We start from the raw sequence: 26,100 nt of genomic DNA on the forward strand, positions 1-26,100 counted from the left end.
GACCCTCTCTCTCTGGTTCCAGTGTACCCCCTGACTGCACAGGGTCCGGACACGCATGAACCTGTTGGTTGGAGCTGGACTGTCTGCTCTGGAAGGCAGGACTAGGTTTCCTGAAGGCTCCAGGTTACCCTGGACAGAAGCCTGCCCCCTTGTCAGCTGCTGGTCTCAGGAGAGTGGGGGAGTTGGAACACCAAGCTGAAAATGTACCTTATTGCAATGACTGGACCATGCAGCGATCCTCCCTTCCTTCCAGTTCATGGAAGGGTTATGCTGGAACAGCAAAGGGTGCCCAAGGATCAGGGGTATGTGAGGAGACTCAGTGATATAGAGACTAATATCCTTCACATGGTCCTCTATCCTCATCCACAAGATCAATGTCTGCCCGGAGACAAGTGGACAGCCGTCTAAGACAGTCGTGGGCACGTGTTGACTCCACACCTGCAGTGGTATGCTGAGCTGTTGGGTGGCCCCCAAGTCCAGGAAATTTCCAGCTGACCCACAGTCCAAAAAAGCATTCACCTCTCAATAGCTCTTACCCGAGGAGATCTCTGCCCTCAGAGTGACACCAAAATCCCTGAGGTTGGGTATAGTGGCTGCTACCATTACAGTCTTCCCGACACCAGAGGGTCTCCGGACAGGTGAAGCTTCGGACATTCAGCCCACAGGTGACCTGCTTCCCTGTAGAAACAGCAGCACCCTGGATTCTGGTGCCAGTAGAGATTCCTATGCAACCGATTTGAGCAGGATCCTGAGCATGAGATGGGCTGGTCATTGCCTAAGCTGATGATGCCAGGCTCAGGCTAGCCCTCTTCGACCTTTTTGAGGTAGTCCCACGCTCGCTCCACCAGCTGATTATAAAGGTGGGTGGACTAATCAATCTGAGCCTCTACTGGCTTCCCCGAGGCAAGGGCATTCTTCAGTTCACCTCAGAGTCCACTCCGGTACAGAGTGACCAAGGCCTCCCCATTCCAACCACTCTCTTGGGCCAAAGTCTGAAACTCAATGACATAGTCAGCTGCTGACTGACTGCCCCAATGTATCTTCATCTTACGGCCAGAGGCTCTGTTAGCTCTGGTGGGGTGATGGTACACACTCTTCATGTCGGCCATGAATTCTTCCAGATCCGAGCAAATCTCTGATCTTCGCTCCCAATGTGCAATGGCCAGGCTAGGGCTTTCCCAGTCAGGGAGAGATCTTGAAAGCCACATTTCAGAGCTCTGTAGGGAACCGGGCTGGCTGGAGTTTGATCACCAACAAACATTGAATAAAAAAGCCAGGGTCACCGCTGAATCTCTCTGGGATCGGAAGATGGACCTACAGCCTCACTTGACTGACTCTGGCTTCCTTGCTGTGATTGTTGGCACACAGTGACCGGGAGGGTGTATAACTCCCAGGAAAGTCTGGACATTTTCTTGCAGTGTCTGGCCAAAGCTGATGAAAGGCTCTGATACCCCGCTGGCTCATTTCTACTGTGACGAGAGACCTAGGTGAAGACGGTTTGGACCCAAGTGCTGCAGTATCCAAGACTAGATTCAAGGCATGATACAAGACTGAAATGAAGACAGGTTTCTGAACTAGACATTAGATGAGAACCCAAAACTGTGCTGGTGATTAAGCACCAAACCTCAGTTCAGGTTCTCTTTAAATATCAAATCCGGACACCAAATCATGATTTTAAAATGCAAACACGTGGAAATCTGCAGATGCTGGAAATTCAAGCAACACACACAAAATGCTGGTGGAACACAGCAGGCCAGGCAACATCTATAGGGAGAAGCACTGTCAACATTTTGGGCCGATACCCTTCGTCAGGACTAACTGAAATAAAAGATAGTAAGAGATTTTAAAGTTGTAGGAGGAGGGGGGAATCCAAAATGATAGGAGAAGACAGGAAGGGGAGGGGTGAAGCTAAGAGCTGGAAAGTTGACTGGCAAAAAGGATACAGAGCTGGAGAAGGGAAAGGATCATGGGACGGGAAGCCTAGGGAGAAAGAAAGGGGGAGGGGAGCATCAGAGGGAGATGGAGAGCAGGCAAGGAGTGACTGTGAGAGGGGCAGAGAGAGAAAAAAAGGGGGGAATAAATAAATAAATAAATAAAGGATGGGGTAAGAAGGAGAGGAGGGGCATTGACTGAAGTTAGAGAAATCAATGTTCACACCATCAGGTTGGATGCTACCCAGATGGAATATAAGGTGTTATTCCTCCAACCTGAGTGTGGCTTCATCTTGTCAGTAGAGGAGGCCATGGATAGACATATCAGAATGGGAATGGGATGTGGAATTAAAATGTGTGGCCACTGGGAGATCCTGCTTTCTCTGGCGGACAGAGCGTAGGTGTTCAGTGAAACGGTCTCCTAGTCTGCGTTGGGACTCACCAATATATAAAAGGCCACACCGGGAGCACTGGACACAGTACACCACACCAGCCGACTCACAGGTGACGTGTTGCCTCACCTGGAAGGACTGTCTGGGGCCCTGAATGGTGGTGAGGGAGGAAGTGTAAGGGCAGGTGTAGCACTTGTTCCACTTACAAGGATAAGTGCCAAGAGGGAAATTGGTGGGAAGGGATGGGGGTGGGGGAATGAATGGACAAGGGAGTCACGTAGGGAGCGATCCCTGCGGAAAGCAGAAAGGGGGGGAGGGAAAGAAGTGTTTGGTAGTGGGATCCCGTTGGAGGTGGTGGAAGTTACGGAGAATTATTTGTTGGACCTGCTCTCAGGATGAGGCTTTTCGTTCCAGAACAAAGGAAATGTCTTCCTTTTTTAAAGAAAGGGGCTTCCCTTCCTCCACTAACTCTGCTCTCAAACGCATCTCTTCCATTTCACGCACATCTGCTCTCACCCCATCCTCCCCACCTCCCCCACTAGGAATAGGGTTCCCCTTGTCCTCACCTATCACCCCACCAGCCTCCAGGTTCAACGTATAATTCTCTGTAACTTCTGAACACCTACACTCTGTCTGCCAGAGAAAGCAGGATCTCCCAGTGGCCACACATTTTAATTCCACGTCCCATTCCCATTCTGATATGTCTATCCATGGCCTCCTCTACTGTCAAGATGAAGCCCACTCAAATTGGAAGAACCACACCTTATATTCCGTCTGGGTAGCCTCCAACCTGATGGCATGAACATTGATTTCTCTAACTTCTGTTAATGCCCATCTTACCCCATCCCTTATTTATTTATTTATTCCCCCCTTTTTTCCTCTCTTTTTTTTTTCTCTCTCTGCCCCTCTCACAATCACTCTTTGCCTGTTCTCCATCTCTCTCTGGTGCTCCCCTCCCCCTTTCTTTCTCCCTAGGCCTCCCATCCCATGATCCTCTTCCTTCTCCATCTCTGTATCCCTTTTGCCAATCACCTTTCCAGCTCTTAGTTTCATCCCTCCCCCTCCTACCTAGTCCTATCATTTCAGATTTCCCCCTCCCCCTCCTACTTTCAAATCTTTTACTATCTTTTCTTTCAGTTAGTCCTGACGAAGGGTCTCGGCCCAAAACGTCGTCTGTACTTCTTCCTATAGATGCTGCCTGGCCTGCTGCATTCCACCAGCATTTTGTGTGTGTTGACCAAATCATGGTTGCCAGTTAGCGGGGCAGCCTGAATTTTTAAGGGGCCCTGCTAGCTCTCCATATTCTGGAGAGTTAGAGTGTCTAAACCTCTGAAACTGGTGGGGTTTGGTTCATTCCGTAATACTTAAGATTTAATTCAACAGGTTAACTCTGCATCAGTCATCTGGGTTCAAATGAAATATCACAATTCAATCCAGAAATAATCTAGCCTCTGAGAGAGATAGTTCAGGGTTTTGTGCAGGACTACAAGAATTAACTTCCTGAGGTTTTATAGAATAGTACAGCACAGAAACAGGATTTTCTAGCCCACCTTGGTCTTGCTGACTGTGATACCTATTTACACTACTGTTGCCCTGTATTCATCTACACCTTTCCTCTCCAAGTGCAGGTCAAAATGCCTCTTAACACTGTCTCCACCTCCTCCTTTTACAGTTCATTCTGGATAATCACCACTCTTCTATTTGGAAAATCCTACCCCTCAAATCTGTTTTCAATTTCTTCCTTCTCATCTTAAATCCGTGAGGTAATATACCTTGGAAAGGGCATATTCTCACAGCTCTAGTTCTAGATAGCTCTCTCTGGGAATAAAGCTTCTATCAAAACTATTTCTGCTCTTTGAAATGTTATAAACCTCTATAAAGTCACCAATCATCCTTCAGTGTTCCAGTGAGAATATTCTTATAACCAAAGAAAATATCCTGGTGAATCTCTTCTCTCTATTGCTAGCACAGCCTTCTTGTAGTCTGACAAACAGAACTGTCTGCTGTACATTATGTGGTTTTAACCCATTATTTTGGGCAATTTTACACAATACCTTGACTTATAAAGACAAGCATAAAGAATGCTTTTACACTGCAATATTCCCATTTGTCACACCTTTAGAGAAGCAAAGAAATTCACGCCGGGGTCTCGCTGTACAAGAGTGCCCCAAGGTCCCTCTCATTTACTCTATATTACTCTGTATTGACTTCCTCTGGAGTATCATGTCACACTTGTTTGGATTTTATTCATCCTCCCACTCCATCATTGTCGAGCTGATCTTATTGTATCCTTAAACAAGCTTCTTCACTAATTTGGAGTTGCTTACAGACCTGTTAATTATACCACCTACATTCTCAACCATTCACAAGTAACAAAGGACCCTGCAAATGATCTGTGTGTGCTCCCCTGGTAATAGTTCCCCAGTCAGAAGAACAGATACAGAACCCTGTAGTTCGTAAGAGACAAACATTAAGATGCCACAGTGCATTTCAAAGCAGAGCAATGATAATCGCTCAGAGTCCACACAAATTAACATTACTGCTCTCTGTAGCTTGTTTGCCACTCCGGTTCTTTTGTTTAAGCAGCATATGATCGAAAATAAACATGCCTACCTAAAAGAATTATTATTGGACATTTTCATAAAGCCTGTTCCTAACATTTGTTTATATTAGACCATAACCAGTTATCAATTTACCTGTTAGCAAATTACCCTGGGTTTCTCTGGAAATATATAGTTTGAAATCATACATACAAGTGTAAAATTAAAATAAAGTAACAGAAACATTCAGTTGATCAGGCCACATCATTGGAGAGAAAAAGTGAGTAAGCATTTCAGATCAGAAAGATGGGGATAATTTGAGCTGAAATGCCTACTTGTTTTTTCTCTCTCTCTGAATTATGTCTGACTTGCTGATGTTTTAGCAACATTTTTAGCTTTTATTTTTGTGTAAACCCCATCTTGGTGTTTTGCTTTTGGATTCCCATTAACGTATGGAGTCCATTTGATAACATTGCTTCAATGATTGAAGTTTACATTTATCCCAGAATCAGATAGTTATGTTGCTCTTTCCCATTGCTGTAATCGATCAGCAGCCAGACAAACTGTTTCTACTTGCTGATTGTAACACACTCAACATACTGGAGGAACTCGGCAAGCCAGGCAGCATTTATGGAAGGCAGTTTGGGCCGAGACCCTTCATCAGGTCCAGATTACTGACACGCCCCAGATTCTGCTCCACAGACACTGCCTGACTTGTTGTGTTCCTCCAGCACTTTTTGTGTGCTGCTCAGGCTTTCCAGTGAATGCAGAGCCTCTTGTGTAATGTTTCACTGAATTTCACTTATTTTCTTGCTTAAGAATAAATAAAGCAGACATTATGGAGTTTCATTCCAAAAGTTGAACTAACACAGTATTTATTTTCTGAATCATGCTAGAGGGTTGATCTCATTCATAACATCCATATTCTTCCCTGAAAGCTTTGGATGATGCATACAATAAAGTCATTGAAAAAGAATGTTTGTCTCTGCACTTACCTGTAAGAATGTTGTCCACAAGAGTGGTAGGCATGCAGAATATTCCAACGAGGAGGTCACTAATAGCAAGGTTAAGGATGAAGAGGTTGGTTACTGTCCACATGTGTCGATTTCTCACCACAATAAAACATACCAAACTATTACCCAACATGCAGAGCAGGAAGATTAGAAGGTACGAGATTATGAAGATTGTGGCTACTGAAGTTGTGTGCTGATAAAATGGAAGATACGTAATGTTGTTTTGAAGATAAAAATATGAGGTTGATCCATTTATTAAGAATGAATAATTTTCCTTCTCAGCTGTACCATTTTGATCCAGTTCCTCATTCATTGTGATTCTGCCTTGAGTAAGAAAACAACAGAGCTAATGACATCAATTATCAAGACATAGTACATCACATTAATACATCAATACTTCCATCAGTTTCTCTTTGTATGTACACATTAATACTTGTGTAATTCCTGTCTATAATGTCAGACTTCTTCTCTCACACCTTATTACGTTAGTTGACTTTTACAAAAGATTTGGAGTTAATTGACTCAAATTTCAGAGATTAGAAATGTCAGATCAAGACAACTTACCAATTAGACAGCAGAAACTGCTAAAAATCAAAATCTTGTTTCATGTTTTTAGAGTCACTATTCTTCATCCAGTTTCCAGATAAGAGCAGTAAAAATAGCAGTGGAGGCATCCACTGTCACATTTCTCAGGAATCCTTCAGGATTTCACTGTGTAAATGCGGTAGGATATTTTTGTGAAAGGGAGGGCAAAAGTCATAAATTAAAGCTCTGTATGGAACAATGATGTAAATGAAGATGGTGAGATGGTTCAGGAGGAAGTACTCCCAGAGCAAACAGTGCCCGAATAATTTAAATTATTTCTTTCAGAACAGGAGTGGTTGTGGGGAAAGATGTTGTTAAGCTTGCATACAAAGTCAAAAAGCAAAAGGTTTAGCACGCTGTGGCTAATGTCCTGAGTTCTGTGTACTTCAATGCAAGGAGCTTTGTAGGAGATTAAGAATCTAGAGTATGGATCAGCATGGGGAGTTATGACATTGGAGCCATTAGTGACAGCTTGTCTACTGAAGGTAGATGAGTGGAACTGAGGAATAAGAAAAGGGTGATCTTTTAATTTATATTATATTATTTTATAATTATATCATAGACCATCCAATAGTCAGCTGAGTTTAGAGAAGCAAACTCTAGAGAGATTGCACACAGTTGCAAGAAACATAAAGCAGATGATTTTAACTTTTCACACACAGTATCAACTGGGGCTTCTATACTGTAATAAGGACTGGATGGGATCGAGTTTGTCAAATGCGTTCAGAAAAATTTCCCTAATCAGTGTATATCATGCCAAATAGAAGGAGTGCAATAGCGGATCTCCTATTAAGGAATGAGACAGGCCAAATGCAGAAGTCTGTGTGGGAGAACACTTTGGGTCTAGTTATCACAACACTAATAGTTTCAAGATAATTACCAAGGAGGATAGGTCTGGACCTCAAATTGAGATTTTGATGGTATGATAAAGGGTCTGCTAAGTATGGATTGAAACAGGTTATTTTCTGGCAAAAGTGTGCTTGGTAAATGGGAAGCCTTTAAAAGTGAAATTTTGAGTGTACAGAGTTTGTACTTCTGGTAAGATGGAGGTGTGCACAGATGCAGCAGTGTCTCTGGGACCAGCTAAATGTGTTTTTGTCTTTTTTACAATCAATCACAAGACAATGCTGGACATTAAGAACTTCAAGTACTGCAGATCTATCCCATCAAAGAGCTGCTCATTGGCAGAGGAGCTAGACTTGGTGTGGACTGTGGCACGGCCTGCTGCAGAAGACCATGAGGGGGAGTTGGGATTTCCTGCTGGGGTACAGGTGAGGCCTGAACTCCAGAAGCCCTTGGTTGTACAGGTGAGCCGGATAGCAGTGATTGTCAGGAACACTACGAAGAGGGAGGTTACCGTCAAGTGGGGTATGTCTCTGGCGCACCTGTTCCTGGTGATGGTAAATGTCTACTGTCCCTGGGAGATAAGCCAGTGTAACACTTACCCAACAGGCTGGTATATGTCTAGGGGAAAAGGAGATCCAGCCACACACCAACCCCACCTCCCGTACACGCAGGTGCTGTGAGAATCAAGTTTATGCCTCGCGCCCGCACACAGTATCAAATTCACACCAGATACCGTTATGAAATACACTTTAAAGAGTTTACTAAAACTAAAAGAGTACTAGGCAATACAATATATATGAAAGGAAAGAAAAAAAACAAAAGGCGCCAACTTATCAAAGTTCAGTCAGTTTAGTGCACATCGTTGGAGCTCAACCATCGAACCATTCGACCCCTCATCGCTTGCCTCCGACCTCCACGTCTTCGCACCTGGGACCACCCCCGGTGGTCAACCAAGCAGTGCAGCGCACGTCCACCTTCCTCGGCGTCTTCCTCTTGACTCTCCTCAAAAGACCGCGAAAACCCCCCCCCCCAAGTTCCCAGCCTCACAAGACAAAATAACATTCCCCATTGGTTAACAAATGAATATAATCCCCATATCAGCAAGTCTAAAGCTAAACAACTGCAAGAGAAACACTTATCAGACAAAGAAGCATTCCTACTCTTAACAAAACAAAGAAGCCATTTTGAGTAACATACACAGGACATTGTACACCAGGAAGAAACTATTGGAAAAAAGGGGAAAGTTGACCACTGAGTCATTCAACTTCAGGGACTCCCTGGTTCCTGCGGGTTGGAAGAGTGAGTTGATAGAGAAGATGTTGAAGCTGCAAGGTGTCTTTTCCACTAATGAGTTTGACGTGGGTTGTTCCAAGAGCACTCGTCCAGGTGACCCAGGACACCTGTTCAGAGAGTAGTGTGGACTATTATCTAAGTGGGGAGAAAATTCAAACATCAGAGGTGCAGAGGGACTTGGGAGTCCTCATGAAGACTTCCAGAAGGTTAATTTACAGGCTAAATCTGTGGTAAAGAAGGCAAATGCAATACTGGCATTTTTTTTCAAGGGGAATAGAATTTTAAAGCAAGGAGATAATGCTGAGGCTTTATAAGACACTAGTCAGGCTGCATTTGAAGTTTTGTCAACATTTCACTGCCCCTTATCTCAGAAAGAATGTGCGGTCATTCGAGAGAGTCCAGAGGAGGTTCACAAGGATGAATCCAGTAATGAAGGGGTTAACATATGAGGAGAATTTTTAAAATCTATTCAGTATATATATACTGTAATTGATTTATTTACTATTATTATTTAAATTTTTTTCTCTTCTATATTATGTATTGCATTGAACTGCAGCTGCTAAGTTAACAAATTTCCCGTCACATGCCGGTGATAATAAACTTGATTCTGATTCTGAATGATCTGCCACAGACTGTGGGTATATTTAAGGTGGAAGTTGATAGTTTCCTGATCGGTCAAGGCATCAAAGCAAGAGAGAAGGTAGGTGTATGGGGTTGAGTGGGATCTGGGATCAGCCATGATGGAATGGCAAAGCATACTTGATGGGCTGAATGGCCTAATTCTGCTCCCATGTTTTATGGCTTTATGATCTGGCCTTCAGTCATTTTCAGATCTCTTGGTTCATCTAAGGCTTCTGACTGGTGAAGATTCACATGGTTCAACAGTTAATAGGAAGGAAATGCAATGAAATAAGGTGTTGGCTCAGATGTATCTATATTTATTTGCTAAGAATAAAGGTCATTAAATCAATTCAGAACAGGAACATTTCCTTGAAATATTTGCTTGTTAGACATCAGCTCAACTTTGAATTCAATAGGGTATTAATACATCTCTAACTAATCCCCTGTATGAATGGAATTGAATAAAGGCTGTTTGTAATAAATCATTCAATAACTGCAGACAAGAATCACATCTTCTCTTCAGACATCTCTGTTCTGAACAATATTAGTATTAGTCTTCGAGTGCTGGGGGAAAAATTCAAATTTATTTGAGGAACTTTGGTGAATCTCCATATACAGTACGTCAGCCAGTAGGGTAGCTGTGGAAGCAAAACTAAGAGACTTTGGAGCTCATGTTGTCATTCAGGGGCCAACAGTATCATTCAGGTGCAGTGGAGAATGAAGTACATGAACGTGCCTCATATGAACATAAGAATATGTGAACAAAACCAGGAGTAGGTCATTCTGCTGATTGTGCCTGCCCAGTATTCAGTAAGATCATGACTGCTCTCACACCTCAGCGGTAGTTTGCCTCACTAAACCTATATATTCTGATTACTTTGCAATATCAGTAGCTAGAATTCCCAGTACACCTGAACCTCCATAGCTCTCTCGGGAAGAATAAAGTGAGGATACACTATCTGTTGAAGAAGTTTCTTCTTATCTCTGTGCTGAATGGTTGCTTCCTTGTTTTTTGATTGCAAACCATGTGACTGGACCCCAAGCTGGGAGAAAAACCACCCTTACATCTACTCTTTCAAGATCTGTGGAAACCATGTCTGTTTCAATTCAATTATGACAAATTTCTTCTATATTTTAAAAGATTAAGATGCTAATTTTTCAGAGCTAATTTGTGGCTGGAATTTGAGTCCTCCACTGAAATAGATATGCTTCCTTAAAGTGCTTTTCCTGGAACTAATACATGTAACTGAATGTGAGGAAACCATTTTTAAACTGCATGTAAATAGAGATACCAATGACTACTTTGTTCTTTGACCATCTCTACATCATAGACTCATAGAATAGACCCATTTGCCCTATCTTGTCTGTGCTGACTCTCCACTAAACTCTTTTTGTACAACAGGACTGATCTGCCATCTGGGCTACATGCAGCAAAATCCTCTTAAACACACAGCTGTGAAGTTCATAATTATTTTGTCCATCTTTGTGTTAGGAAGCCTGAGGTACTGTATACCAATTTCTAGGTGCAAAGTCTGTGTAGCTCTGTACTTGGTCCACATGTTAGTCTTTGCTATTTTAGTTATTTCTAGCTGCCACAACAAATCAGTGTTGCATCAGTATATAGGTACGAGGGTGGGCTCCGAACCCATGGCAGACCCAGCATACAAAACAGGAGATTATGTGAAGCGGGAGTTGGTGACCATCTTAAAACAGTAGCTAGAGACTTTGGAAACTTTTGAGGAAGCTTCAGTGTCATTTGCAGGTGCTAGCCTGCAATGTAACTCTGAATTGATTCACAGAAGCAGGTCCTTCAGCTTAACTTGTCTATGCTTAACAACATTCCTATCTAAGCTAATCGTGTTTGCCTGTGTTTGGTCCTTCAATCCATGCACCTGTCCAAATGCTTTTTATATGTTGCATTTGTACTCCTTCCACTTCATCTGACATCTCATTCCATACAGCCACCATTCAAACTGAACTCTCACGTCCTCTTTAAATCTCTCCCCTCTCACCTTAACTTGTGCCTTCTAGTTTTAGACTCCCTTGTGTTGGGATGAAGGCTGTAACAATAACCTTATCTATGTCCCTTATAAACTTATAAGCCTCCTTTTCTCCAGGGAAAACAGTCACGACCTTACATATAACTCAAGCCTTACCAGGGCCTCAGGCCTTATAACTTATATCTCCCAAGCTCTCCAGTCCAGGCAAATTCCTTGTGAATTATTTCTGTGCCCATCACATCTTTCATATAGTGTGGTGACCAGATCTGCACAGAATGCTCCAACTGGTGATGTTCAAAGAGGAGGAGATGTTGTTACCAGTCCTCACTGATTAAGGTCTGCTGATGTGTAAGATGAGGACCCAGTGGCAAAGGGCGGACTTGAAGCTTGATGATGAGTTTGGGTGAGATAATTGTGTTGAAAACCGAGCTATGGTTGATGAACAGCAGCCTGATATACACATTCCCATGGTCCAGATGGCCCAGAGCAGAGTGGGGAGCCAGAAAAATTGCATTGATTGTTGACCTGCTGTGGTGGGAGGCAAATTGTAATAGACCTAGGTCACCTCTGAGGCAGGATTTGATTTGCGTCATAACCAACCTCACAAGCACTTCATTATGCTTGATGTAACTGACTCTAGATGGTAGTCAGTGAGGCAGGTCACCACGCTCTTTTTGTACAGTAGATGCTCTTTTGAACAAGGTGGGAATGTCAGACTCAGAAATAAGAAGTTGAACATGTTCGTAAATCCTGCAGCAAGTTGGTCTGCATAGGTCTATAGTACTAGTCCAGATATGTCATCTAGTTTAGACACTTGTCAAGGATTCAGCTCTTGAAACTTGCCGAAATGTTGGCCTTAGAGACTGAAATTACAGGATTATATGCAAGCGTGCATCTCTCCAATTAAAGTGTACACAGAATGCATTGAGCTCATCTGGGAGTGAGGGACCATTGCTATTTATGTTAATCAATCTCACCTTGCAGGAAGTTATTTTGCCCAATCACTGCCACAGCTGTCAAGCGTCCATCTGTGATTCCAGTTTCTCCTTTGTACTCACAGTGGCCTTCCTGAAGTCATACCTGGAACTTCTTATATGAATCTGCATCACCATTCACCTCTGACTTGAAAACATCCTTCATGAGGATGAACCCGTGAAAATCATTGGCCTAGAAGATATACCAGGCTGGATACTGAGGACCTGAGGTAATCAGCTGGCTGGCATGTTTACTGATATCTTTAATCTCTCACATTGGCAGTCTGAGGTAACCACCGGCTTCAAGCAGGCTTTAATCATACCAGTGCCCAAGAAAAATGTAATAACCTACCTCAAAGACTATAGTCCAGTAGTACCTATATCCACTGTGATGAAGTGCTCGGAGAGGTTGGTCAAGAAACATATCAACATAGTACCAGAGGAACCAACACACTGAACCACTGTTACACAACCATCAAGAGTGCTTGCTGTGCTATCAATCGCCTTCACTTCAGAAAGTCTGATCTCCTGGCTGTACTGCTATTCCCTGAGTATAGGCAGAGTCTGAAGACTGCAGCACCAGTAGTGAGGACCAAGAAGGTATGGACAAGGGAGGTACAGAAGTGCTTACAGGAATGCTTTGAATTGGTGTACTGGACTGTATTCAGGCAGTTATCTTCGAGTTTCAAGTAGTGGAGTTTTGGACCTTGGCCAAAGAGCATGGTTGGAATGGGGAGGCCTTGGTAACTCTGTTCTGCCACGGACTCCAAGGGGAACTAAAGGATGTCCTTGCCTTGGGAGAGCTGGTAATGGAATTAGAAGCTCAGATCAGTCAGTCCATCCACTTCAATAATTGCCTGGTGAAACAGGAATGGGACTACCTCAAGAGGTCAAAGAGGGCTAGCCTGAGCCCGGGCTCAACACATTATAGTTGCACTTCCCGACCTTGGATGATGACCAGCATGTCTCCTGCTCAGGGTCCTGTTGAGCCCATGTAAATTAGCTGAACAATGAGCCAATGAGAGTCAAGGCTGCTGTTGGCCAGAACTGATTGTGAAAGAACACTGGCAGGGTTGAAGGCTGAGCAGCAAAGGCTGGAATTTCTGGAAGCAATTTGGAAGGAACAGGATATCTACATCCCAAAGAGGAAGGTGTATTCTAAAGGCAAGATGACACAACCGTGGCTGACGAGAGAAGTCAAAGCCAACATAAAAGCCAAGGGAGGGCAGATAATAGAGAAAAAATTAGTGGGAAATTAGAGGATTGGGAAGTTTTTAAAAACCAACAGACGCAACCAAAAATGTAATCAAGAAGGTAAAACTGACATACTGAAGTAAGCTAGCTTATCATATTAAAGAAGATACCAAAAGTTTCTTCAGTTACGTAAAGTGTAAAGGAGAAGCAAGAGTGGATATTGGACCGCTGGAAAATAATGCTGGAGAGGTAGTAATGGGGGACAAGGAAATGGTGGATGAACTGAATAAGTATTTTGCATCAGTCTTGTGGAAATCAGTGGTCATGAAGTGTGTGAGGTTACCATTACTAGGGAAATGGTCTGAAGGCAGAGGAGTCACATGGATGAGATGGTCTATGCCCCAGAGTTCTGAAGGAGGTGAACAGATTGAACAGATTGTGGAGGCATTAGTAATCATCTTTCACGATTCACTAGATTCTGGGATGGTTCCAGAAGACTGGAAAATTGCAAATATCACTCCACTCTTCAAGAAGGAAGAGAGGCAGAAGAAAGGAAATTATAGGCTACCTAGTCTGACGTCAGTGATTGGGAAGATGTTGGAGTCGATTGTTAATTATGAGGTCGCAAGGTACTTGGAAGCACATGATAAAGTAGACTGTAGTCAGCATGGTTTCTTCAGGGGAAAATCTTGCCTAACAAATCTATTGGAATTCTTTGAAGAAATAACATGCAGGGTAGACAAAGGTGAATTGGTTCATGTTGTGTCCTTGAAATTTCAGAAGACCTTTGACAAGGTGTCACACATAAGGCTGTTGAACAAGCTATGAGCCCATGGTATTACAGGAAAGATTCTAGCATTGATAAAGCAGTGGCTGATTGGCAGGACATAAAGAGTAGGAATGAAGGGTGCTTTTTCTGGTTGGCTACCGATGACTATTGGTGTTTCACAGTGGTCTGTGTGGGACTTTATATGTTATATGTCAATGATTTGGAATTGATGACTTTGTTGCAAAGTTTGCAGGTGACATGAAGATAGGTGGAGGGACAGGTAGTTTTGAGGAAGTAGAGAGGCTACAGAACGACTTAAATAGATTTGCAGAATGGGTAATGAAATGGCAGATGGAATACAATGTTGGGAAGTGTGTGGTCATGCACTTTAGTGGAAAAAATGAAAGGATTGAATATTTTCTAAATGGAGAGAAAATATGAAGAATCTGAGGTGCAAGGGACTTTGGAGTCCTTGTACAGGATTCCCTAAAGGTTAATTTCCAGGTTGTCTGTGGTGATGAAGGCAAATGCGATATTAGCATTCATTTCAAGAGGATTAGAATATGAAAGAATGGATGTAATATTGAGATTTCATGAAGCACTGGTGAGGCCTCACTTGGAGTATGGTGAGCAGTTTTGGGCCCCTTATCTTAGGGAGGATGTGCTGAAACTGGAGAGGGTTCAAAGGAGGTTCACAAAAATGATTCCAGGAATAAATGGAGTGCACTTGATAGCTTTGGGCCTGTATTGACTAGAATTCACAAGAATGAGGGGTGACCTAATTGAAATCTATCAAATGGTGAAATGCCTTGATGGGATGGGAGAGTCTAAGACTAGAAAACACAGCTTCAAAATAAAGGGGTGTCTTTTTAGAACGGCGATGAGAAGGAATTTCTTTAGCCAGAGAATGAATCTGTGGAATTCTTTGCTACAGGCAGCTGTGGAGGCCAGGTCATTATGTATAGTTAAGGCAGAGGTTGATAGATTCTTGATTGGTTGGGCATGAAGAGATACAGGGAGAAGGCAGGAGATTGGGTTGAGAGGAAAATTAGATCAGCCATGATGAAGTGGAATAGCAGACTTGATGGGCCAAATGGCCTAATTCTGCTCCAATATCTTATGGTGTTGTGGTCTAAGATCAATCCCACCTTCCATATTTTCAAATTAAAACATGTGAGTATCAGTGGGGAACAGGTCTTCACCATAAAAATAATTCTGGATTTATGAACTGTTTGGGGTGTCTAGCAGTTCCTCGTGGACTGGGAAGGATTCAGACCTGAGGAACAAAGCTTGACACATCCAGCACTTCTGCTTTGGGGAGATTGAAAATGTCTTTGTGGTTACAGACTTGTCCATGAAATATATGAATAACCAAACAAGATAACAACTTTCAGTTGTATTAGTCACAGATTTGTTTGCTCACAAAGCTTGTCGGAATCATGGTGGAGCCTTCTTGCACCCTTTTCGCAGCTCACGTTCTTCCCAGCCCCAAAAGTATCCTTTACCCTGCCTTTCTAAACTTCATGTCATTTGCAGACTTGGAGATGTAACATTTGGTTATCCCAGTCAAATGTTTGACATACTGCACATTGTAAACAGCTGGAGTCCAAGCACTGCTCCAGACAGCTTTCTCACCTCCCCTCATCCCCCCACCCACGAGTTACTGGTTGCCACTCAGAAACAATCATTTATTGCTATAAAGTAGAACAATTCAATAACAAATAGGTTTCTAGGCTTTGTCATATAAGTAATAAAACAAATAATTTCATAATTCACAAGAACATTTTAGTAATTTAACCAATGATGAGCAAATATGTTGTAGAATATAAACTGCACAATTTAAGAGGGAGGGGATAAATGGTTTAAATTATCATAGAATCATAGAGAAGTATGGCATAGAAACAGGCACTTTGGCCCATCTAGTCCACGCTGAGCCATTTAAACTACCTGCACAGAGACCATAGCCCTCCAAACCCCTACCATACATGTATCTATCTATCCAAACTTCTCAAGTGTTGAAACTGAGCTCGCATGCACCACTTGTGCTGGCAGCTCGTTTCACACTCTCATAACCCTCAAGTAAGAAGCTTCTTCTCATGTTTCCCTTAAACTTCTCACCTCTCACCCTTAACCTATGACCACAGGTTGTAGTCTGACCCAACCTTAGTGGAAAAAGCCTGCTTGCATTTACCTTTCTATACCCCTCATAATATTGTATACCTCTATCAAGTCTCCCCTCAATCTGCTACGTTCTAAGGAAAACAGTTCTAACCTTACACCTCAGGTCCTCCAGACCCGGCAACATCCTTGTCAATTTTCTCTGTATTTTTTCAACCTTGTTTCCATCTTCCCTGTAGGTAGGTGACCAAAATTTCACACAATACTCCTAATTAAATTCACCAATGTCTTATACAACTTCAACATCCCATCTCTTGTACTCAGTACTTTGATTTATGAAGGCCAATGTGCCAAAAGCTTTCTTTATGACCCTGTCTACTTGTGATACCACTTTCAATGAATTATAGACCTGTATACCTAGATCCCTTTGTTCTACCACACTCTTCAGTTCAGTGGATAAGGTCTACCCTGGTTGGTCCTACCTGGTTGGTCAAAGTGCAAAACATTGCACTTGTCTGCACTAAATTCCATCTGCCAATTTTCTAGCTGATGCAGATCCCTCTGCAAGCCATGACAGCCTTCCTTGCTGTCCAATACAGTTCTGTCCTCACAGTTCCTAATCTTGGTGTCATCTGCAAATTTGCTGATCCTGTTTACCATTTTATCACCAGATTGTTGATACAGATGACTAACAATAAAGGACTCAGCACCAGTCCCTGCGGTACACCATGAGTCACAACCCCCCTCTACAACCACTCTCCGGCTTCTCCCACAAAGCCAATGTTCTAGTCCAATTTATTACATCATCCTGAATGCCAAGTGACTGACCTGTCTTGACCGGTCAGAGGTGACCAGTGATGCAGATTCATGTAAGAAGTTCCAGGTATGACTTCAGGAAGGCCACTGTGAGTACAAAGGAGAAACTGGAATCACAGATGGACGCTTGACAGCTGTGGCAGGGATTGCACAAAATAACTTCCTGCAAGGTGAGATTCCACAGATTTACCACACTCTAACTAAAGTAATTTCTCCGCATCTCAGTTCTAAATGGACATACTTCTATCCTGAAGTCATGGCCTCTTGTCCTAGAATCCCCTACCATGGGGAAATAACTTTGCCATATCTAATCTGTTCAGGCCTTTTAACATTCGGAATGTTTCAATGAGCTCCCCTCTCATTCTCCTGAACTCCAGGGAATACAGCCCAAGAGCTGCCAAATGTTCCTCATATGGTAACCCTTTCATTCCTGGAATCATTCTCGTGAATCTTCTCTGAACCCTCTTTAATGTTAGTACGTCCCTTCTAAAGTAAGCAGCCCAAAACTGCACACAATACTCTAAATGTGGTCTCACGAGTGCCTTATAGAGCCTCAACATCACATCCCTGCTCTTATATTCTACACCTCTAGAAATTAATGCCAACATTGCATTCGCCTTCTTCACAACTGACTCAACCTGGAGGTTAACTTTTAGGGTATCTTGCACAAGGACTCCCAAGTCCCTTTGCATCTCTGCATTTTGAATTCTCTCCACATCTAAATAATAGTCTGCCCGTTTATTTCTTCCACCAAAGTGCATCACCATACACTTTCCAACATTGTATTTCATTTGCCACTTCTTTACCCATTCCCCTAAACTATCTAAGTCTCTCTGCAGGTTCTCTGCTTCCTCAACACTACCCGCTCTTCCACCTATCTTTGTATCATCGGCAAATTTAGCCACAAATCCATTAATCCACATGTCCAGATCATTGACGTACATCATAAAAAGCAGCAGACCCAACACTGACCCCAGTGGAACTCCACTGGTAACCGGCAGCCAGCCTGAATAGGATCCCTTTATTCCCACTCTCTGTTTTCTGCCAACCGGCCAATGCTCCACCCATGCTAGTAACTTCCCTGTAATTCCATGGGCTCATATCTTGCAAAGCAGCCTCTTGTGCAGCACCTTGTCAAAGGCCTTCTGAAAATCCAAGTAAACCACATCTACTGCATCTCATTTGTCTACCCTCCTTGTAATTTTCTCAAAGAATTGCAGTAGGTTTGTCAGGCAGGATTTTCCTTTCAGGAAACCATGCTGGCCTTGGCCTATCTTGTCATGTGCCTCCAGGTACTCTATAATCTCATCCCTAACAATCGATTCCAGCAACTTCCCAACCACTGATGTCAGGCTAACAGATCTATAGTTTCCTTTCTGTTGCCTCGCATCCTTCTTAAATAGCCGAGTAACATTTGCAATTTTCCAGTCATCCGGTACAATGCTAGAATCTAGCGATTCTTGAAAGATCATAGTTAACGCCTCTGCAATCTCTCCATCTGCTTCCTTCAGAACCCGAGGGTTCATTCCATCAGGTCCAGGAGATACATCCACCCTCAGACCATTCAGCTTCCTGAGCACCTTCTTAGTAGTAATTTTCACTGCACAAACTTCACTTCCCTGACAGTCTTGAATTTCTGGTTTACTGCAGACATCTTCCACTGTGAAGACTGATACAAAATACGCATTCAGTTCCTCTGCCATCTCTGCATCTCTCATTACAATATCTCCACTGTCATTTTGTATTAGTCCTATATCTTCCCTCAACTCTCTTTTACCCTTTATATACTAAAAAAGCTTTTAGTATCTTCTTTGATATTAGTCACCAGCTTCCTCTCATAATTCATCTTTTCCTTCTGAGTGACCTTCTTAATTTCCTTCTGCAAGTTTTTAAAAGGTGCCCAAACCCCAATCCTCTATCTTCCAACTAGCTCTGGCTTTTTTGCTTTTACTTTGACTTCACTTGTCAGCCGTGGTAGTGTCCTTCTTCCCTTCAAAAATTTCTTCTTATTTGGAATATATCTGTCTTGTACTTCCCTCATTTTTCACAGAAGCTCCAGCCAATGCTGCTCTGCTGTCCTTCCTGCAAATGTCCCTTTCCAGTCAACCTTGGCCAGTTCCCCTCTCATGCCATTTTAATTTCCTTTATCCTACTGAATTACTGACAGATTGGTTTTATTTTTTCCCTCTCACATTTCAACGTGAACTCGATCATACTGTGATCACTGTTCCCTAAGGGTTTCTTAACCTTAAACTCTCTTGTCACCTCCGGATCATTGCACAACACCCAGTCCAGCACAGCCGATCCCCTAGTGGGCTCAACAACAATCTGTTCCAGAAAGCCATCCCTTAGACATTCCACAAATTCTCTCTCCTGAGGTCCAGTACTGACCTGGTTTTCCCAATCCACTTTCATGTTAAAATCCCCAATGATTATCATGACATTGTCCTTCTGATAGGCCTTTTCTATCACCTGCTGTTAATTTGTAATCCAAATCCATGTTGCTCCGTGGAGGCCTGTATACAACTGCCATTAGGGTCCTTTTACCCTTGCCATTTCTTAACTCAACCCATAGAGACTCTACACCTTCCAATCCTATGTCATCTCTTTCTTATGATTTAATATTATTTCTTACACACAGAACCACACCACCCCCCTGCCTACTAACCTATCTTTCCGATACATATCCTTGAATGTTTAGCCCCCAATGGCAACCATCCTTTAGCCAAGTTTCAGAGATGGCCACAACATCATATTTGCCAGTCTGTAGCTGAATTTCAAAATCATCCATTTTATTCCTTATGCTGTGTGCATTCAAATACAACACTTTCAGTCCAGTATTTGTTGCTTTCTGTTTTAACTGCACCACACCTCTATTGCCCTGTAACTCATGCTACTGGCTGTCATTAAGCCTCATCTTCTGCCTGTTCTTTCTATATTTGATTTATTTCTATTTTCCCCTTCCACAACCCTATCACTCCAGTTCCCATCCCCCTGCCAATTAGTTTAAACCCTCCCTGACAGCTCTATTAAATGTGCCAGCAAGGATATTGGACCCCTTTGGGTTCAAGCGTAAACAATCCTTTTTATTACAGGTCTTGCTTCCCCCAGAAGAGGGCCCAATGATCCAGGAATCTGAAGCCCTGTCCCCTCCTCCAGTCTCTCAGCTACACATTATACACACAGCCTGACTATGCCATTCTTGCACTTGCTAGCATGTGGCACAGGCAGCAGTCCTGAGATTACTACCCTAGAGGTCCTGCTTTTCAGTTTCCTACGAACTCCCCGAATTCTCTCTTCAGGACCTCCTCCCTTTTCCTACCTATGTCATAGGTACCAACATGTACCAAGCCATCTGGCTGTTCACCCTCTCCCTTCAGAAGACTCAGCACCTGCTCCAAGCCATCCAGTACCCTGGCACCTGGGTGGCAACACACCATGCGGGTATCTCTATCAGGCTGACAGAACCTCCTGTCTGTTCCCCTCACTATGGAACCCCCTAGGACTACCACATTCCTCATCTTCCTCTTTCCCTAGTGGGATAAGAGACAAAGATTGATGGTGTATATCAACCCAGAGAGTAGATTTCCAACATGTTTAGAATTTCTTATGGTAATTTTGTTCTTTGGTGTTAAGGAAACATATTGCATCAAGTTCTGGAGGCCAAGTAAAAGAGACAGGCATCTATACATCAATTCAACCGAACTGTCTGCATGAGCATTAAAAACATAACAAGAATTGGAGCTGCCATTAAGAAACTGATTGATTTCATAGATTAATCTTTATAAACTTCTCAAAAAACATCTCATCTCTATTACAGCCTTAAAAATAACTGCAAATATTGAAGCACCTTTTAGTTGTTTAAGTTACTATAAGATAAGGCATGACTACAAGTTGTCTTCTGGTGATGTGAGGTATGATTATGTAATGTTCAAATAGGCGTTTACAATAAGTGGATGATTCATTATCACAGGGTAGGTTTACTTACGAAAACTGATTCAAAGTAAGATAAAATAGTAAAAACATGTTAAATGATAACATTTATTGATTTACAACATTAAAATAGCCAATCTTTTTTCATGTAACCCTAGCCTCTGATGCCATTTACTTGGCCATGAATCAATATGAAAGTAGAGAAATAGTACAGTAATTGGTTGGATGAGTAGATGCTGCCCTGATACAAATATCATTTTTGGTTCTTTATGAGCATGTAAAGTAAAATTAAATAAGTAAGATAAAACAGGTTAGGCTTATTAGTTACCTAAACTCGGGACATTTGATGCATGATGCTGGATCATTTAATCAATAGCAAGGGTTATTAATGGGCCTGGTGTCTATAGTCACCTTTCTCTTTGTAAGCTGATATAATGTATAGTTCTGGCAATTAATAACATCAAACCATCTATATTTCTTAAAGTAACATACCCACATATAATGCAATGAACCATTTCTGCTCATCATGCTGGACTGGTTCTTTGAAAGACCCATCTAATTTTTCATCCTTTTCCCTTTAGTCATTTTTGTGTGTGTATACAACTGTCTTCTAATGGACAAAGGTAATAATGGTTTAATTATGTTTTCAGGCGGTTCATTTCAGATCACTGCAGTGTGCTGTGTTGTAGCAGTGTTGACAAAAATTGACAAGAGTGTAACTACTTCTAACATACACTCTATTCTACTGTAAACAAGTGGTAACATCACACAAATGGACTAATCACAGGTCACATAAAAGACAACCAATGTAGATCACCAACATTTCATTCCACTGATGATGTTGCCTAGCTGTGTAATGAAACATCTGCAAGCTAACAAGCCAGCTCGGCAAGCCACTCAACAACAACATCCTCAACCCAAGCTACAAATCTTTTCCAACATCTTAACGACAATGCCGTATATACAGCTGGATGGAGTTTAATACAGACAAGTGTGAGGTATTGCACTTTGGAAGGGAAAACCAAGATAGAACATGCAAGGTACGTTTGTAAATGGTAGGGCACTGAGGAGTGCAGTAGAACAGAGGGATCTAGGAAAACAGATACAAAATTCCCTAAAAGTGGCATCACAGGTAGATAGGGTAGTAAAGAGAGCTTTTGGTACATTGGCCTTTATAAATCAAAGTATTGATTATAAGAGTTGAAAGGTTATGATGAGGTTGTATAAGGCATTGGTGAGGCTGAATTTCAGATTCAGATTCAGATTCAGTTTGTTGTCATTTAGAAACCACAAGTGCAATGCAGTTAAAAAATGAGACAACGTTCCTCCAGAAAGATATCACAAAACAAACTACACTAGAAAATCCACATAACATTTGGCAATCCACAATCCAGAGTCTGGAGAGGCTGCTGCGTACTAATACCGCGCTACCGTCTTAGCGTGTTCCCCGGAAAGGAGCTCCAAATCCACCAGACAAACAAGACCAAAAACTAAAGCTACAAGACCTGCACAAAACCACATAGTTACAACATATAGTTACAACAGTGCAAACAATAGCATAATTGATAAAAAAAACAGACCATGGGCACAGTAAAAATAGTCCAAAGATGTTAAACAACTATAAGTTCGAAAGAAATCACCACACAGTTTCCACAAGTCCCCAGGGTCCTGACAGACTCGTCATCCCATGCCGGCGGCAGAAGGGAATACCCCCACTATGGACTTCCACGGCGCCGTCCGACTCAGCCTCGCAGTCGCAGCACACACCGAAAGCGACCTGTCCGCAGCGGACTCCGAGTCCGTCGAACCTCCAAGCCGACGACCATCCCCTCTGGCACAGCTTCTCCGAGCACCATCCTCTGCCGAGCGTATTAGGACGCCCCCGCCAACGGCCACTGGCAATATGACCCCGAGGACTGGGGGCCTGTTCTTCTCAGCAGAGTCCCGGACCTCACAGCAGCAGCAGCAACGAAGAAGGTCTTACTGGAGATTTCCCGATGTTCCTCCGTGCTCCCACATCCGTTTTCAATCGATTATGATTGCGCACAGCACCCCGCTTCACAAATAACAGATAATCAGCTCCGGAGTGGCCGCTGCAAGTGGCGCCGTGCTGCCATCTTGGAAAATTTGGAGTATTGTGTGCAGTTTTGGTCACCGAATTACAGGAAGGATATTAATAATGTTGAAAGAGTGCAGAGAAGGTTTACAAGGATGTTGCCTGGACTTGAGAAACTGAGTTACAGAGAAAGATTGAATAGGTTAGGACTTTATTCCCTGGAGCGTAGAAGAACGAGGGGAGACTGGATCGAGGTATATAAAATTATATTGGGTACAGATAGAGTGAATGCAAGCAGGCTTTTTCCACTGAGGCTAGAGGAGAAAAAAAAAACCAGAGGACATGGGTTAAGGGTGAAGGGGTAAAAGTTTAAAGGGAGCATTAGGGGGGGCTTCTTCGCACAGAGAGTGGTGGGAGTGTGGAATGAGCTGCCAGATGAAGTGGTAAATGCGGGATCACTTTTAAGATTTAAGAAAAACTTGGACAGGTACATGGATGAGAGGGGTATGGAGGGATTTGGGCCGGGTGCAGGTCAGTGGGACTAGGCAGAAAAATGGTTTGGCACAGCTAAGAAGGGCCAAAAGGCTTGTTTCTGTGCTGTAATGTTCTATGGTTCTATATCAGAAAAAACCCCACCCCAAAATGTAATAACATGGAATGTAGCGCATAACATACATGGCAAAGTTAACCCTTAACAGTCTGGATGAATTTTGCTGAATGAAATTAAGGAGTCCTTATAGTGTCTCCTTATGTCCTCCCTAGACCATTCGCCATTTATTTTACATTTGTGTGCTCTGCCCTAATCTTCTCGCTGGTGGAAACAATTTATTTTTATTTAACCTATGAAATTGTCTCATCACGTGGGAAGAAAGAGAAACTCCTTTCTTATGCACTGAAAGCCAGAGAATCACCTGCCACAGCTTCTCTTCCAGCTCCCATTCTGTAATTTCCCACCAGGGTCTATCCTTGGCCTTTCCCGTTTCTCACCTACATCACCTACGTTGGTAGTAACACAATCCACCATCATTTCTAGCCCTTCAGCCCTGCTGTATATTGGATTTTCACACTGCTTCTGCTAAATGAAGACTAAAGCCACAGTTCTCCATCCAACCTCATTTCCACGTCACCATCTCCTCCCTCCTCACCTTCTTTCTGAGCCTGAACCAGGCTCCACTGAACTTCAAGTTCAAGTTTATTGTCATCTGACTGTACATATATAACGGAAACAACGTTCCTCGGACCACAGTGCATCCACACAACTTATATCACACACTGCACAAAAACAAAATATTATACTATAAATTAATTAATAAAAATATAATTCAGAATGCATACAGTAAAACACAGTACAGGTATACAGTAAAGAGTAAACAGTACAGTAAACAGCTCCCTGTTCTATTGACAAGACCTCGGTGGTGGCAGGGTATTCATTAATCTCACAGCCTGAGGGAAGAAGCTATTACCCAGTCTGGTAGTCCTAGTCCTGATGCTCCTGTACCTCCTTCCGGATTGTAGTGGGTCAAAAGGATTGTGGGATAGGTGGTGGGGATCCTCAACAATGCTTTTGGCCATTTGTCTGCAACATTCACGGTAAATGACACAAGTAGGAAGGAGGGACCCGATGATTCCCGCAGAGGTTTTTACCGTTCTCTGTAAAGCAGCATGTAAGGAATCTTGGGCTTAAAGCTACATGTAGAAACAATGTGCAAATGTTCTTCCTTATCTTGGCATAGATGCTGTATTGGTGAATGGAAGAGATTATTGATGGGTTTAATGTCTTTGATCACAAGGCTTGCTTCAGTCTCATTTTAGCTCACTTGGTGTAAGGTTGTTGGCCAGGAAGCAATCTAAAAACCTCCAGAGAAGGTGCCATCTTTCAGCTAGCTTATGAAATGGCAACCATGTGCATCATCTCAACTGGATATGCAAGAGCCAGTAGCGTTACTTGCTAAGCCGGGGAGATCCCCAAAATACTAGAAAATATGGTACTTACCTACAAAAAGCAACATCAAAACACATTCATTGGTCATCATCACATTTCTCTTTCCAAAATCTTGATCTGGGAGTAGCTGCCATATTTCTTACATTGTGACAATGATAGCACATTAATAGTATTTCATAGACCGTAAAATGACTGTTTCTCTTTCTTAATGCAGTCCGCCAGCTGTTATAAACAGCTGCAAACCTGAATTTAAAGTTACCTTTGGAATAATTTGACTTCTTTTAATATAACTGTCAAAAGTAGTTTGTGTGTCAGATATGGTTCTAAGAAATACTGTGACAATTCCAATTATGGATCTGAAAGCAAGTTACTGTTAAAATTATTTTCTTTAGAACAAGAAATATTATAGATATGATTGAAAAGATTAGTGTTTATGAAAGTGATTAATCAGTTATGAAAGGAAATGGATGGATAGATATAATAGTTAGTTTCTCCCCTAGTGAAACCAAGAAAATATTACAAGCAACAGCTTCAACCACTTCAGGAGAACTTGCTCCACTCATTCCCATTTATCAATGGCACAGCAGTGAAAACTGCAAGCATTTCCAAACTGCTGGGGGTGCACATCTTGCAAGACCTCTAATCAGAACACATCATACACTATTAGGAAAGCTCACCAATACCTCTACTTTCTGAGGAGGCTGAAGAGAGCTGGACAATGCACATCAGTATTCATGACCTTCTATGGGTGTTTAGTAGCGAGCGTGCTAGCAAGCTGTGTCACTGCGTGGTATGAAAGCTGCACTGTAGCGGACAGGAATGCTCTACGGCAGGTAGTCAGAGCTGCCCAAAGCCACACTGGCACCAGCCTACCCACCATCATGGACTCCTTATGTACAGTCACTTCATGTACATACAATCAATCTATGTATGTAAGCTATCTTAAGCATTTATACAGCATTTATCGTGTTTTTATCTTATTGTGTTTTTTTATGCTGCATTGGATCTGGAGTAACAATTATTTCATCCTCCTTTACACTTGTGTACTGGAAATACCATTAAGCAATCTTTAATCTT

The 26,100-nt window shown here is 42.5% G+C and overlaps 1 protein-coding gene across 1 annotated transcript in view; it reads right to left on the reverse strand.

The window, feature by feature from the left end:
- The window catches only part of LOC140713949 (neuropeptide FF receptor 2-like), a 110,257-nt gene that overhangs the window by 35,950 nt on the left and 48,207 nt on the right, over positions 1-26,100 (reverse strand). The window contains exon 2 of the mRNA XM_073024646.1: positions 5,859-6,200. Within this exon, the coding sequence (XP_072880747.1) occupies positions 5,859-6,200 (342 nt within the window). The remainder of the gene's footprint in view (positions 1-5,858; positions 6,201-26,100) is intronic.

The sequence above is a fragment of the Hemitrygon akajei genome, chromosome 2 (assembly GCF_048418815.1).
Source record: "Hemitrygon akajei chromosome 2, sHemAka1.3, whole genome shotgun sequence".
In the NCBI taxonomy this organism is placed as follows: domain Eukaryota; kingdom Metazoa; phylum Chordata; class Chondrichthyes; order Myliobatiformes; family Dasyatidae; genus Hemitrygon; species Hemitrygon akajei.